The sequence below is a fragment of the Colius striatus genome, chromosome 1, assembly GCF_028858725.1.
Source record: "Colius striatus isolate bColStr4 chromosome 1, bColStr4.1.hap1, whole genome shotgun sequence".
NCBI classification, from domain to species: Eukaryota; Metazoa; Chordata; class Aves; order Coliiformes; family Coliidae; genus Colius; species Colius striatus.
In genome coordinates, this window is record NC_084759.1 from 63,787,276 (window position 1) to 63,800,519 (window position 13,244).

The 13,244-nt window shown below is 52.5% G+C and overlaps 1 protein-coding gene across 1 annotated transcript; it reads right to left on the reverse strand.

The window, feature by feature from the left end:
- Nucleotides 1–2,595: 2,595 nt before the first annotated feature.
- POU3F3 (POU class 3 homeobox 3) lies at nucleotides 2,596–3,916 on the reverse strand. Its single transcript, XM_061988484.1, is given in 2 exon segments — nucleotides 2,596–3,313; nucleotides 3,315–3,916. Coding segments are annotated over 2 exon segments (1,320 nt in total).
- Nucleotides 3,917–13,244: the final 9,328 nt, after the last annotated feature.

The window sequence follows — 13,244 nt, forward strand, 5'->3', positions numbered from 1 at the left end:
AGAGAGTTGGAACGGTCACTCACTTATCCCTATCTTGCAATAAATTACAACGGGTAAATATGACAAGCTAGCTAGTGAGTCTCTTGGCATCTCCCACGTTACTGACACACGCGTGTGTCTGCAAAGAAGGTATGGCAGTGCTATGACAGAGTGGAGGAGAAAACGAGACTACATCACTTCACACACCCCATAGAAAAACCCTAAACCAACAACAACAACAACAGCAACAACAGAAATGGTGAACTAAGCGGACCATACGTAGGATGCTGAAAGTATTATTCCAGATATCCTTTTCTGGGGAAAAAAAGAAAGAAAAGTACCTTCGCCTTAAATTAGAAAGACAAATTAAACACAGATATTTATACAGACATAAAATGCGGCAAAATAAATGATATCTTGCCTACCCCCACCCCCTAGCCTCAGTTTGCAAAGAGAACAAGACCGAACTTTTGGAACCATCCTTGCTGGCAGCACCAGCCGCTCGTCATCGGCGTGCAGAGAGGGGCTCGGGCATCGCTCGCACCCGCGCGCAAAGCTCACACAGAAGCTAGACAGCCCTTTGCTGGGAGCAAGCGGCCTTTGCCCACCTCCAACTCGCACGCCTTCCCCACCGCACCGGCTCCCCGGGCAGCTGGCAGAGGCCGGGGCCGATTGCCCGGCGGTGGCGGGGGGGAGCGGGGGGCGGGGGCGCGGGGCGGCGGTGCCGGAGTACGGGAGAGGGGTGTCAGCGAGCGGGTCGGGCCCTCGGTATTTGTCTCACTTCAGTATTTGCAGCATTTCCCTCCGGAGAACTTTTTTTTTTTTTTTTTTTCTCGACACAATGTTTATGCATCAGACACAGACTATTTCATTCTAACAAATTTATTTTCTCAATCAGCTCTTACGGAATCACTACTCAAATTAAATTACAATCAAATTATCACATCAAAAGATACCCTTATTACCTAACAACTGTCCATATTTTCATTTCATTTTGATTTGTGCTCGTCTGAAAAAAACACGTAATACAAGATCTGGGGAAAAAATAAATTACCGTTTTGCAGCAGTTCATAGGTATTCTGAATAAAATATTAAAAGAAGTCATTTAATGAAAATATAAAGCAAATTTTTTTTTAGATCAACAACGGATCTAACAATTCTATATTGCCGTCTTTTTGAAAAGTCTGTTTATTAAAACCTACCAAAAACACTGCTTGGAAATGGCAGTATTATATAATCACATCCACAGCACCCATTCAATCAAAGTTGGCAACGGATTTAGGAGAGGAGAAGTTCAGATAAGTGCAGCTGCAGATGCTCAGTCCTTCTAAATCCCTTTATCTGAATCAGTCCAGAAATAAAAAATAAAAATATTAATAAAAAAAATATTAGCAGTGGATTTTTTTTTATGACTCTTCCATGGTGATTGGCAGCCGTCAGGAGCAGGACTTTGACAGCCGTAAATTATTTCCCTTTCTCTTGCTGGTTCCCTTAATTCATGCAAAGTCCTTCTCCAGAGCTCGAACTTTAGGGACCAACAACCTTTCCTTTCCCCCCCCCCTCCCCCCCGGTGACTGTCCCTCCCCCCTTTCTCCTCAGGGTCAGTTTTTCAGTGTGCGGGCATTTATTTCCATATTTTTGTTCTATAGCTATACCTATATATATAGATAAATATATATATATGTATTTGCTTCCCTATGCAGTCTGCTTGTTTTTAGTGCTGTGTGCATATTTTATTTTATTATTATTTTTTTTTTTTTGCCTGGAAAAAGTGGCCCCTTTCATTTTGCAGAATACATAGATATATAGATATATATGTTTTCAGAGTGGATGTCTGCCTTGCACCAAAATTCAACGGTTTGGCCAAGAAAAACAGGGTGCTGGAATGCAGCAGGCACCCTCTGATTAACCAGATTATTTTGCTTCTGCTTCCCTTTTTTTAGATTGCTCCCATTAAAAGAAAAAAAACCAAACAAAAAAAGGGGGGGGGGGAAAGGAGAGGGGAAAAAAAAGTGGGAGAGAGAAAGGAGAAAAAAAAGTTTCCATGATTCATAGAAGAAAGCCCTTTTGGGGATAGGGGGAGAGTGTGGGGAGGGGGGAAGGAGGGGAGAGGAGAGGCGCAGACATCAGTGCTGTTCCTGGCTGAGAGAGGGGGGTAATTTGGAGGGTGAAAAATAAAAATAACAATAATAAAAAATAATAATAATTAAAAAAAAAAAAAAGCCCAAGCGCACCCACCCCAGCCCTCTCCCCACAACCAACTCCCCGGCACATCTGCAGTTTTGGTGCATGACGCATCTCCACCCCGTTTTCCCAACACGGTCTGAACGCTTTCGCTCGGATCGACCTTCTCCACCGCTCCCTATTGGTATCGATCTTATATATATATAGATGCACGCATATATCCATATATATATAAACACAAGCAGTCTGAACGAGCCTGGATCCTGTGTCTGTCTGTCTGTGCGTGCGTGTGTGCGAGTGTGTCGGTATGAGCGTGCGGGTGTGCGCGGCGGTGCCGGTGCTGATGGCGGGGCCGGTGCCGGCGGCGGGGCCCGGCCCGGCCCGGCCCGGCCCGCGGTGCCCCCTCGCCCCCCGGCCCTCCCGCGGTGCCCCTCACTGCACGCTGGTCTGCAGTCCGTGGTGAGGGGGCGGCGTGTCGGAGTTGACAGTGCCGACCTGGGAGTAGACATCGTCGGGGGTCTGCTGCTGGATCCCCGGGGGGGTCATCCGTTTCTCTTTCTGCCTCCGATTGCAAAACCAAACCCTGACCACCTCCTTCTCCAGCTGCAGGCTGTCCGCTAGGTTCGTAATCTCCTGGGCGGAGGGCTTGGGGCATTTCAGAAAGTGGCTCTCCAAGGCCCCCTTGACACTCACCTCGATGGAGGTCCGCTTCTTCCTCTTCCTGCCCTGGGCGGCGATCTTGTCGATGCTGGTGGGGCTGCCCGTGGAGGAGTCGGCTTCCTCCAGCCACTTGTTCAACAAAGGCTTCAGCTTGCACATGTTCTTGAAGCTGAGCTGCAGGGCCTCGAAGCGGCAGATGGTGGTCTGCGAGAAGACGTTGCCGTAGAGGGTGCCCAGCGCCAGCCCCACGTCGGCCTGGGTGAAGCCCAGCTTAATCCGCCGCTGCTTGAACTGCTTGGCAAACTGCTCCAGGTCGTCGGAGGTCGGCGTGTCCTCGTCCGAGTGCGGGTCGTGGCTGTTGACGCCGCCGTGGTGCGGCGGGTGGTGCCCGGGGTGCTGGTGGTGGTGATGGTGGTGGTGCCCGGGGTGCTCACCCAGCTCCGGCGTCTCGCCGCGCACTAGCCCCGGGTGCACCAGGCTCTGCCCGCCGGGGGGGGGGGCTCAGCATGCCGTTCACCGTGAAGCCCCCGGGCTGCGAGTAGAGGAGCGACTGCTGCTGCTGCTGCCCGCCGGCCATGGAGGGTAGGTGGGCGGCCGCCGCCGCCCCCCAGGCCGCCGGGTGCCCCTGGTGCGGGGGGCCCAGGTGGGGCGGCCGGTGGTGCAGCGCCGCGCCCGAGTGCAGATCTTCGCGCCCGCCGCTGCCCTTGACGTCGGGCGGCGGCGGCGGCTGCTGGGGGCTGCCCGTCATGCCCACGGGGCTGCCGGACCAGGGCGAGCCCGCTTCGGCGGCGGCGGCGGCGGCGGCTGCGGCGGCGGCGGCGGCGTGGGGCAGGGCTGTCACCCACTGGTGGGCATGGCTCAGCATATGGCCGCCGTTGCTGGCGGCCATGGCGCCCGGCATGAAGTCGCTCTGGACCATCTTGGCCGCCGGGTCGCCGCGGTAGCCGCCCGCCACCGAGGTGACGGCCACGCTGCCCGGCTGCATGCCGCCGCCGCCACCGCCGCCGCCGCCGCCAGAGTCCGCGTGAACGATGGAGCCGGCCGCCAGGATGCCGTTGCCGGGGAGGTAGGGGTTAGAGGTGGCCGCGGCCATCCCGCGCCCGCCGCCCGCCGCTCGCCCCCGCCGCGCCGCCGCCGCGCCGCCGCCGCCGGCTGCCGGGCGCCCGCCGCGAGCGCCCTTGCCCGGCGCTGCCGGGGCCGCTGCCGGGGCCGCCGCCCGCGCCGCCGCCGCCGCCGCCGCCGCCGCCGCCTTCCCAGCCTCGCCGGGGCGCCGGGGCGCGGGGTTCACCTGCTAGCGCTCCGCGGCGCGCTCTCCTCCGCCCGTCCGCCGGCCGTCCTGGCTCCGCTCCGCGGCCCGCTCTCTGCACTCACCGGCTCTTTCACTTCGCCTTTTTTTTTTTTAATTAAAAAAAAAATCGTTTTGTTCTTCTTTTTTTTCCAAAAAAAAAAAAGGGGGGGAGAAATATTTAGCTGTACATATGTTTTTCCTCCGCCTTCTTCTTGTCCGAGTTTGCTGTTCGCTGGGAGGAAACCAAACAAAGGCTAAAAAGCGAAAAAGAAAGGGGGGGGGGATCAAAAAGCCCCCGTGCCTTCTCCCCTCCGCTCCCCTAGGAGTACATCTCCACCTCTCAGCCTTCCCCTCTCCGAGCGAAACTTTTCCTTTTCTTCTTCCTTTAAGGCTTTAAGGGGGGGGGGGGGGGGGGGGGGAGAGAGTATATTTTCCTTTTTTTTCTGTCTATCTGTCTCTCTCTGGTTTTTTCTCTTTCTCCTCCGCTGCTCGAGATCTCCTTTTTGCTCTTTTATTTGCAAGTTTTGTTGGTGTCCTACGAAAACTTCCTGTGATGATGATGGTGGTGATGGTGGTGATGATGCATTTCTCAAAGTTGTGCTGTTGCCGGAGCACTTTGTCCTCTTTGAAACAAGAGTCCTGCCGAAGCCTTCTTGCTAGAGTCACGCTCTGGATAAGACATTTTTTTTTTCTCTCTACCTTTCCTTTAGACCGTTGAAAAAAAAAAAAGAAAAGTAAAAAAATATAATGAAAAAGTTGAAATTTCTCGTTACCTCGCGAATTGTTTCTCTCCCTCTCCCGCTCGCTCGCTCTCTCGCTCGGTTTGTTGTCTTTTGGTTGGTTTTTTTTTTTTTTGGTGTTTGTTTTGCTTTTTATTTTAATTCCAGCAGTTGGTCGAGGGAGGAGGCGGAGGAGGAGCGCCTTGGTGGAGAGGTGTGTGTATGTGTGTGTGCATATATGGTATCCTTTATACACTAACTCCAGCCGGGAAGTTGGCTGCCGGGCTGGCAGCGCGCACTGGCGGTGCCGGAGTCCCGCCGCTCGCCTCTCCCCGCCTCCCTCTCCCGGGCCGTGCCCGCGCCCTCCCTCTCTCCCTCCCTCCCTCCCTCCCTCCCCTCCTTCCCTCCCTCCCCTCCGTCCCCTCCTCCCTCCCGCTGCCTGCCCGCCGCTGCCGCTGCCGCCGCCGCCCGCGCCGCCGCCGCCCGGCCCCGCCGCGAGGAAGCCGGCCGCCAGCGCCCCCGCCGATTGGCTGCCCGCCCCGTGACGGACAGCCCGCCGCCGGCCGCGCGGCCCCCCTTCCGGCCGTTCCGATTGGCTGCTTTTTAATTTAGGCAAAGTGGCGTCGGAGCTGGAAGTTGCCCCCCTCCTTCCCTCCCTCCCATCCCTCTGTCCCTCCCTCCTCCCTCTCCCCTCCCTCCTCCCTCCATCCCTCCTTGCCCTCCTCCCTCCGCCTCTTAACTCTTCCTGCCCGGCAGACACACGCACCTCGGAGCTTCTCTTGCCGCCGCCTGGGCAGGGGCGGGCGGTAATAATTAATAACAACAACAACAACAATAATAACAGCGAAGCCGGGCAGGGGTGGGAATGTGCGGAGGTACCACCTTCTCCCCTCCCCTCCCGTATTCCCCGGCAGTGCCCACACCGGCACCCCGAGCTGCCCTCCCGCAGCTGTGCCCCGCAGGCGTCCGCCCCCCGCCCGCCTCCTCCTCTCTTTGTTCGCCCCTGCACCCCGGGGTGCGCCCAGGCCGCCGGACGCACGCAGCCGTCACACCAGGAGGCCGGCTCGTCAGCCACGGCGAAGGGCCGCCCCGTCGGCGGGGGAGGTGGGAAGGGGAGCCGGCGGCAGGCTTGCCCTGCGAGCCGCGGGCTCTCGCAGGGAGCCGGCCCCACGGCGTGAAACGCGGTATTCTTCCTCGACCAGCGGAAAGAGTTAAGGGGGGCGGGTGGAAAGGCGGGGGAGCGAAGGGGGGCGAGGGGGGGGGGGGGTGGAGATGCGACCGAGCGGAAACGCTGCGCGCAGGCAACCTCAGTGAACCGCGGAAAAAGAGAAAGTGGCAACAAAAACAAGGGCAAATTGAACGCTCCTCGGGGACTGCCGGTGCAATAACACCGTTCGGACATTCGGGGGACACGGAGCTGCTCGTGACGCCCGCCGTGCCGCCCCGTCCCACGCACGCCGCCCCGCACACGCTCCCCGAACTGCGACGGGCCCGCGCGCGGAGAACATGAGCGGGAAACGGGGGGAAGGGCATTAAAATGGGGGAGCGTAGCCCCCCCGCCCCCCCGCCTGGCCCTGCCCCGTCCCCACCTCCTCCTCCAGCTGAAAAACTTGGCCCCGGGAGGCGGTGAGCCGCCTCCCGCTCGCGGCACCCTTCGCGCCCCTCCGCGCCCGCGGAGGGAGCATCGCCGCCTGCACGGAAGCCGATGTCCAGAGCTCCGTTCAGCCCCCCGGCTGGCACGGCAAAACGTACATGGTAGGTAGGTTTAGAAAATCCATTAAAGTGAAGCGTGCATATCTGAAAGGGCGCTGGTAACTAAACCCCAAACATAACGATTATATATATATGTATATATATATTTATTTTGTTCTCGTGCGTCCTCCAAAGGTTTCTTTTTTTTATATATATAAAAGATCCAACACAGATTTCATTGAATAAATCTGAGATCTCCAGGTGCAGACGTTTGAATAGTCAGTGCCAGAACCCCATGTTTTCCTTTCCAGCCGATTTTGCTTGGATCAGGCTCAAAAACCGAGAGAGTCTCGTGGTTTTGTTTACACTGAATGGGGAGGATAGGAACGGTGCCATGGGGCCGTCTTTCATTAATATACAGTGAGGATTTTGTCTAAATTACTGCTATGAATTTCACAGTACACGCTTTCAAAAGCCGTCTCAGGTGGCCTGATGAAACGTGATAGCGCCTCTGCAAACAGATCTACTTTCTTCATAAAAAAGGGAAGGGGGGGGAGAAATCCCCCCTCCCCCCCAAAAAAAAGTACAGCTTCATAACAGTGACAACAAAAAATAAAGCTCAAGCCGGAGTAATGTCTTTTATTAAAAACAAAAAAAGCAAAACAACAACAAAAAAAACCAAACCAGAAAAAGCAAACCCACAACACATCCAACTTAGTTCCCCAACTCTTCCCACCCCCTCCCTTGCAGAGTGTGATTGTTTTGTCTGGAAAAAAATCCAAAGTATAACAAGGGGAGAACAGTTAGTGCTGATTTTCATTTGCATAAATTTTCATATATTTTGGTGAAAATAATAGACTAGTGGAGAGCGGGGCTTAGTGGAGTCAGTGCAAAGGAAAATCTTAACATGGATCGTTTCGCTGGAGTTGAGAACATGCTTTTTCCCCCCTGTCACCTTATTAAAATCAAAAATTAAAAAAAAAATCTCTAAATCCTGGAATTGTGATCGGTAAGTGTTTTATATTTTTTTATCTACTTTTGTTTTCTTTAAAGTCTTCTGGATATATATTTTCAAAAGCTTGGTACAAGACAGGGAAACCCATGGCAACTGCCTGGAAGGAAACAGGCTTTTTTTTTTTTTTTTTTTCAAAAAAAAGGAAAGGGAAAGGAAAGTGGGGAAAAAATTCCCACCAGCAACAAAAAGCACCTTAGTGAAATATTACATAAAAAGCATGGATTCATTCCAAAGCTCAAGGCAGCAAAGCAATTCTTCAGTGCTGGAAAGTCTTTCTGGTTACTACTTCACTTTTGTGGGCACTGTTAATTATTGTACCACCCGGACTCGGGGAGGGTTTTGAGGGGGGAGGTGGGTAGGGAAAAAGGAAAGCTCTCGAAAATATTACAGATTTGTCAAGGAGAGGCAGAGATGCGGGCTGTTTTGAAACGCTGCTTCTGGGAGGTGGATGCGGAGGGAGGGAGGAGTGGGGGGGGGGGGGGGGTTGAGCGACGGGCAGGGAGGGGGCCCGATCGGTGCGACTGGAGGGAGAGGGGCCGGGATCCGTGCCGGGACCGGGGCCGGGACCGCGGCGCGAGTGACCCGGACACCTGCTGGCAGCACCGGTGCGGAGGGATGGACGTGGAGGGAGGCAGGGGAAGGTGCGGAGCGGCAGTGCAGGCAGAGGGTTAATGTTGTAACTAGGGAACAGCCGGTTAAGCACAACATCTAGAGCTCTGTAGTGAAAGTCCATCAAAAAGAGTATAATCAATCAAAACTAACCAGGACATCCCTTCGTTTTATTCTCCAAGGAGATTGGGGCTGGAGGATTACAGCCCAGATTTTGCTGTATTTCTCTGTGCTGACAGTCTTGACTGTCTCTCCGCTTTCGCCGTATCCCCTCTAATTGAGAGGTGTAGGCTAATGATCTGAAACTCTTTTATAGCGTTTGGGTCAGCTTGATAAATAATGTGATAAATAATGTAGGATGAAATTAGTAGGCCAGATACCGCTCCTGAAAACTTTACCGAGGCTTGAATATCCCATTACGTGACTTTCATTTATTTTAATTTTGCCATGTTATTTGCATAATTTTTTCCCGCTCCCGCTCCCCCCACCTTCCTCTTAGCTGCTCTTTTGGATACACAATAGCTGATGATCATTGTAATTTCCTAGAATTAGTTACTTCTTTGGAAACGGTCGATAGTCAAATCAATAAAATGGCTTGTAAAACTAGGGAGGTATAGGTTTCAATTGGGAGGGGGGGAGAAGAATCGCTCATTTTCCACTTCTTGTTGACGTGCCCAGCGTCTCTTTTGACTGGGGTTAACTCTGTGTGCTCCATCGGAACAGATGCCGTATAGAGCTGCTCCCTCCAGATCATTTGTTTCCTTGATGGGGGAACATTTCTGAGCAGAACATATTGGTTGCCATAGAGAAAGAAATAAAAGGAAGAACACTAGTCACATTAAGCTATATGTTTGTGCACTGGGCTTTAGATAAAAGGACTCCAGTTCAAGACAGAGAGAACGGGGCCAAACCAGCACTTCTTAGCTTCACTTAAACTAGCTTTATTTTGTTTGGGACTTTTACTGTTGAAACATGTAAGCTAATTTTATTGGCTGTCGTTAATTTTATACGATACGGCTTCCTGAACAAAATCAACTTTCGGCGCGCTCCGCCAGGCGCCTGCCGCCCGCCAGGGGGCGCCCTGCACGGCCCCCCGCCTTTTCCTCCCCGCCCCCCTTCACCCTGTCCCATCCCCGTCCTCTTCCCGGGGTGGCGGGGAGAGGGAGTAGGGGGCAGCCTCGGGCTTCCCCTATTCCCAGCCTCTGACCCCCGGCACATTCTCCCCATTCCCAGCGCCGAGGCACTCAGGGCCGGGGAAGGGAATCCCAGAACTCTTGGGGCCAGAGCGAAGCGGGGGGAGCGGGGGCAAGGGGCTGCCGGTTCAAAGGCCACCCCAAAAATGTCCCAGTTGGTGCGATGCCTCCGACGTATCCGAGGCCTGCGAGGAAGTGAGAGCGGCTGATTATGCACGGGCACCACGGGCTTCGGGGTAACCTGAGGTGCCACGCAGGTTTGTTGGTTTTTTTGGATTGTCCACATAAGAAGTTTAAGCCTCTGGAGACGCAATAAAAAGACTCGGGGTTTTTTGTTTGTTTGTATTGGGGGTTTTTTATGTTGTGGGGGGGTTTTTTTTGTTTTTGGTTTTTTTTTTTTTTTACACCATTTACTATTTAATCGCCGTATTAAATCTGGAAAAGTAGCTTCTTTCCCCCCACCTCACCTGGCCACTCCCTTTGCTTCCCCCGAGTTTTCTATCTGCGAGAGCCAGAGCCGGGCTCCCCCCGCCTCCCGCCCTGCCCACACCGGCCGCACACCGGGGCACAAGTTGTCGGTGTCCGGGACACTCTCAGGCGTTAACCTCAACTAAAACCAATAATATCGACGGCGACTACAGCTTAGCTCCACGCAGCTCGGGCCCCTCTCCCTTCCCAGACCCGCATAGTTTCAGTCCCTTACCCCAAGCACCCGCTCCTTTTCTCCGTTTTCCTTCCTAAGTGGCTGCAGGACGAGGTAGGAGTCAGAAATTTAGGGGAGGGTTGTGGTATTCCTGCCTAAACACGGCTACTTCTCTCCTCTCCCAGACCCGCATTCACAGGCACGGAGATAGCAGGGGCGGACAAGCGTGGCTGCAGCATCCCCTAACGCACCTGCAAGGGGGATGTCCCGGGCAGGCCCCCCTTGGGGGCGGGGGGGAAGCGATGGCACCGGCGACGGAGTGGTGGCGTTGAAGCCACTTTGTTCCCCCGCACTGGAGCCTCAGCAGTTTCCGTGCGACTGGGAAAGTTTTATTCCTTGCCTCCATAAAGGAAAGACCAATTGGAGCCCTGGAAATCGCACAGCCCATAAATATGGTAGATCCTGGCAAGATGAACTCCCCGCATAAAACCTAACACATACACACACTCACACACACACACACAGAGGAGAAGGGGGAAAGAGAAAAAAAATAATCAAAGAAAAAACGACCTACAAGAAAATCCACTTTTCATTTAGAGTTCATGGGTCTTCAGTTGGAAAACGTAGTCGAATCTCGGTGTGTGTCGACCGTGCGGGAAAACGGTTAAGATATTTACATGAACAAAACTTTCCACCTACCGCATTTGGCGAAATAAGCACTAGCAATATTCCAGACTAGTAAAACACATTTCCAGAGCGCAATTCTCCTCAGAAACGTGGTCGCTGACTTGAGATTTGCCGCAGCTTAGTGCATGTTTCCCTCGCCCCCGAAGCAGGCGGGTTTGGGAGTTGAAAGAGCCCAGCAAAGTTCAGCATCCCAGGGTGGAGATTGAGCGCGTTTCCCCCCAGCTTTCCTCTGCTCCCCCTCTCCTTCTTCCATCAACCCTCCAACTGTAACCTGTGTTATATTTTAAACAAAACAATAATTAGCAGGTCCTCTGCTGTATGTCTGCATCAGTTAGCAACAGCAGCAGGCTTCAGTATACTACAAGCAAACAGAAAAACTAACGCGAAAACGAGCAACAAGTTAATTCGGCAAAACTTAACTTTGCTGTCTGCCTTCGCGTCGGCCGGGATTGCCAGGGCTGTGTCTGCAGAGGCACCCCAGTTGTAAGAGTGCTATAGAGAGTTTTCCTTTTTTTGCACAGTTGTATGTGTGTGTGTTTGTGTGTGTGTGTGTGTCCCTCCCCCCTTTAATAAATGCCTATTTTCTCCGAATGGACGCTTTTGGAAAATGGATGCAGGAGCGATAACGTGGCAGAGGTAGGGAAAAGAAAGTGCATGTTTACCGTATTTAGTATTCATTTACTTATAGCGGGAAATGATTAGGTATCTACTAATATAACCGTGGAGACCAACTGCCTAATTAGCATTTACAAATTAAAATGTTAAACATAAAGACATATTCCGTATACAGTCTGCTATATGTAAAACACAGCCGTGCATAATACAGCAGTCAGCTGAAGGCGCGGAGCTGACTGGCTTCCAGCCATGCAGCCTCCTTGGCTAAGGGGGTCTGCTCTGCTCGGGGGTCCTCGGGCTTCCCCCCGCTGCAGGTCACAGCTCTTACCACCACGTTGATGGCTGCGCTAAGGGCTATGGCATTAACTAAGGCTGGAGAACGTAGGAAAAGAGACAGATTACTTGTAAAGGCTGACGATAATAACGCTAAACACGATAGGCAAGGCGGATCATTTCTCCGTCCCTTTTCCTCGGAAGGCTTCACTCGGAACCTTATTTATTGTTTTGGGGCACAACAAAGCATTGCGGGTTCTGTAATAAATTGGAACGATGATACAGAACTGCACATGCAAAGCAAGGGAGCTTCTAAAACAGGGATCCTTTCTCCCTGAGCTGCAGAACCCCAGTATTGCCCACTGTGTCCTGCTCAGGGCTCACCCCACGCGGACTGTAATGAAAGTTGACAAATGGACGGAACAACCTATCTGTTGACTTGAGCTCAAGGCAGACACATTACTTACGATGTAAACCCAATGCTCTCACCGACGTTAAAATCAGAGGGATATATAGTTCCAATCCAGATATTTGAACATGTAGATTTTTATTTATAAGAATCATTGTGCATGTAGCGACATAAAAAGGGGATTTACAAGTTGGGGTCTTTTAAAAGAGACTGTGAAAACCGTAGCCCCGCTTTTATTAGACATGATATCATTCTGATTTGCGTGCTTGCCATCTCAATAGCGTTTCATATGTGAAAAAAAAACACAAAAAGAAGAAAGATCCGTATGCATTACATAGATTTTCTTTTATGCGCATAAGGACTAGTAGTCTCTTAGTGGATAAGAGGGTGAATAATTGTGATACACCAGAAAACAGTTCGTGTAGTTTGGCAGCTCTGTTTTTTATTATTAGATTTTTTGACATTTGAACTTGTCTATTGTCTGAGGAGCTCAGTGCAGATTGCAGCAGGTCAACCTTAAGGCTGCTCTTTTTGGCATTGCACACAAACATGCACACTCTGGCTGTTCTCCTTGCGTGAATGCAGCAGCCATAGTTTTACTGTGCCTTTCTTTTTCTTTTTTCATTTCATTTTTTTTTTTCCTTTTTCTTTTCTTTTTGTTCTTTTTGAAATGCACATGTATTTATATGTATCTAATCCTCTTGGGATTTTTACGGTCGTGGGGTTAGTTTGTAGGCGCGTTCATTTCATACCCGTTCCTCCAATCTCTATATTTGCCTGATGTTGGATACTTTTAAGAACTCAGTGGCTTTTTACAAGCAGGATAATTCCAGCATCACGATGTTTGATAAAAGGGACTTCGATAGCCCTGGGATTAAATGACATATTTCCCCGCAGCTTCGCTCAACTCCATCATGACTCCTACAGTCAAAAGTTAACATTATTCATCATCTCCTCGCATTTATTCCCTCCTCCCCTCTCTAAATTCAGCCCTGCCAGCCGACTTCTGAAACAATTTCTTGCCGCCTGCTAGAGCTGGGGGGGGAGGGTGTGTGTGCGGGGGGACGGGGGCGAGAAGTGGGGGAGCGGGGTAGAGGCGGGGTCTCGAAAGCCCTGCGTGGAGCCCGCTGCCACCCCTCAGGCCCTGCTCCGATGGCCCTTCCGCGGGAGCGGAGAGGGCCGCGGGTGTGCTGAGGTCCCAGCGAACGCCCACCAGGGTGGGGGACGGTGGAGGCAGGAAGCCGCGGCTAGGAAGGAAAATGGGAAACAGGAATGGAT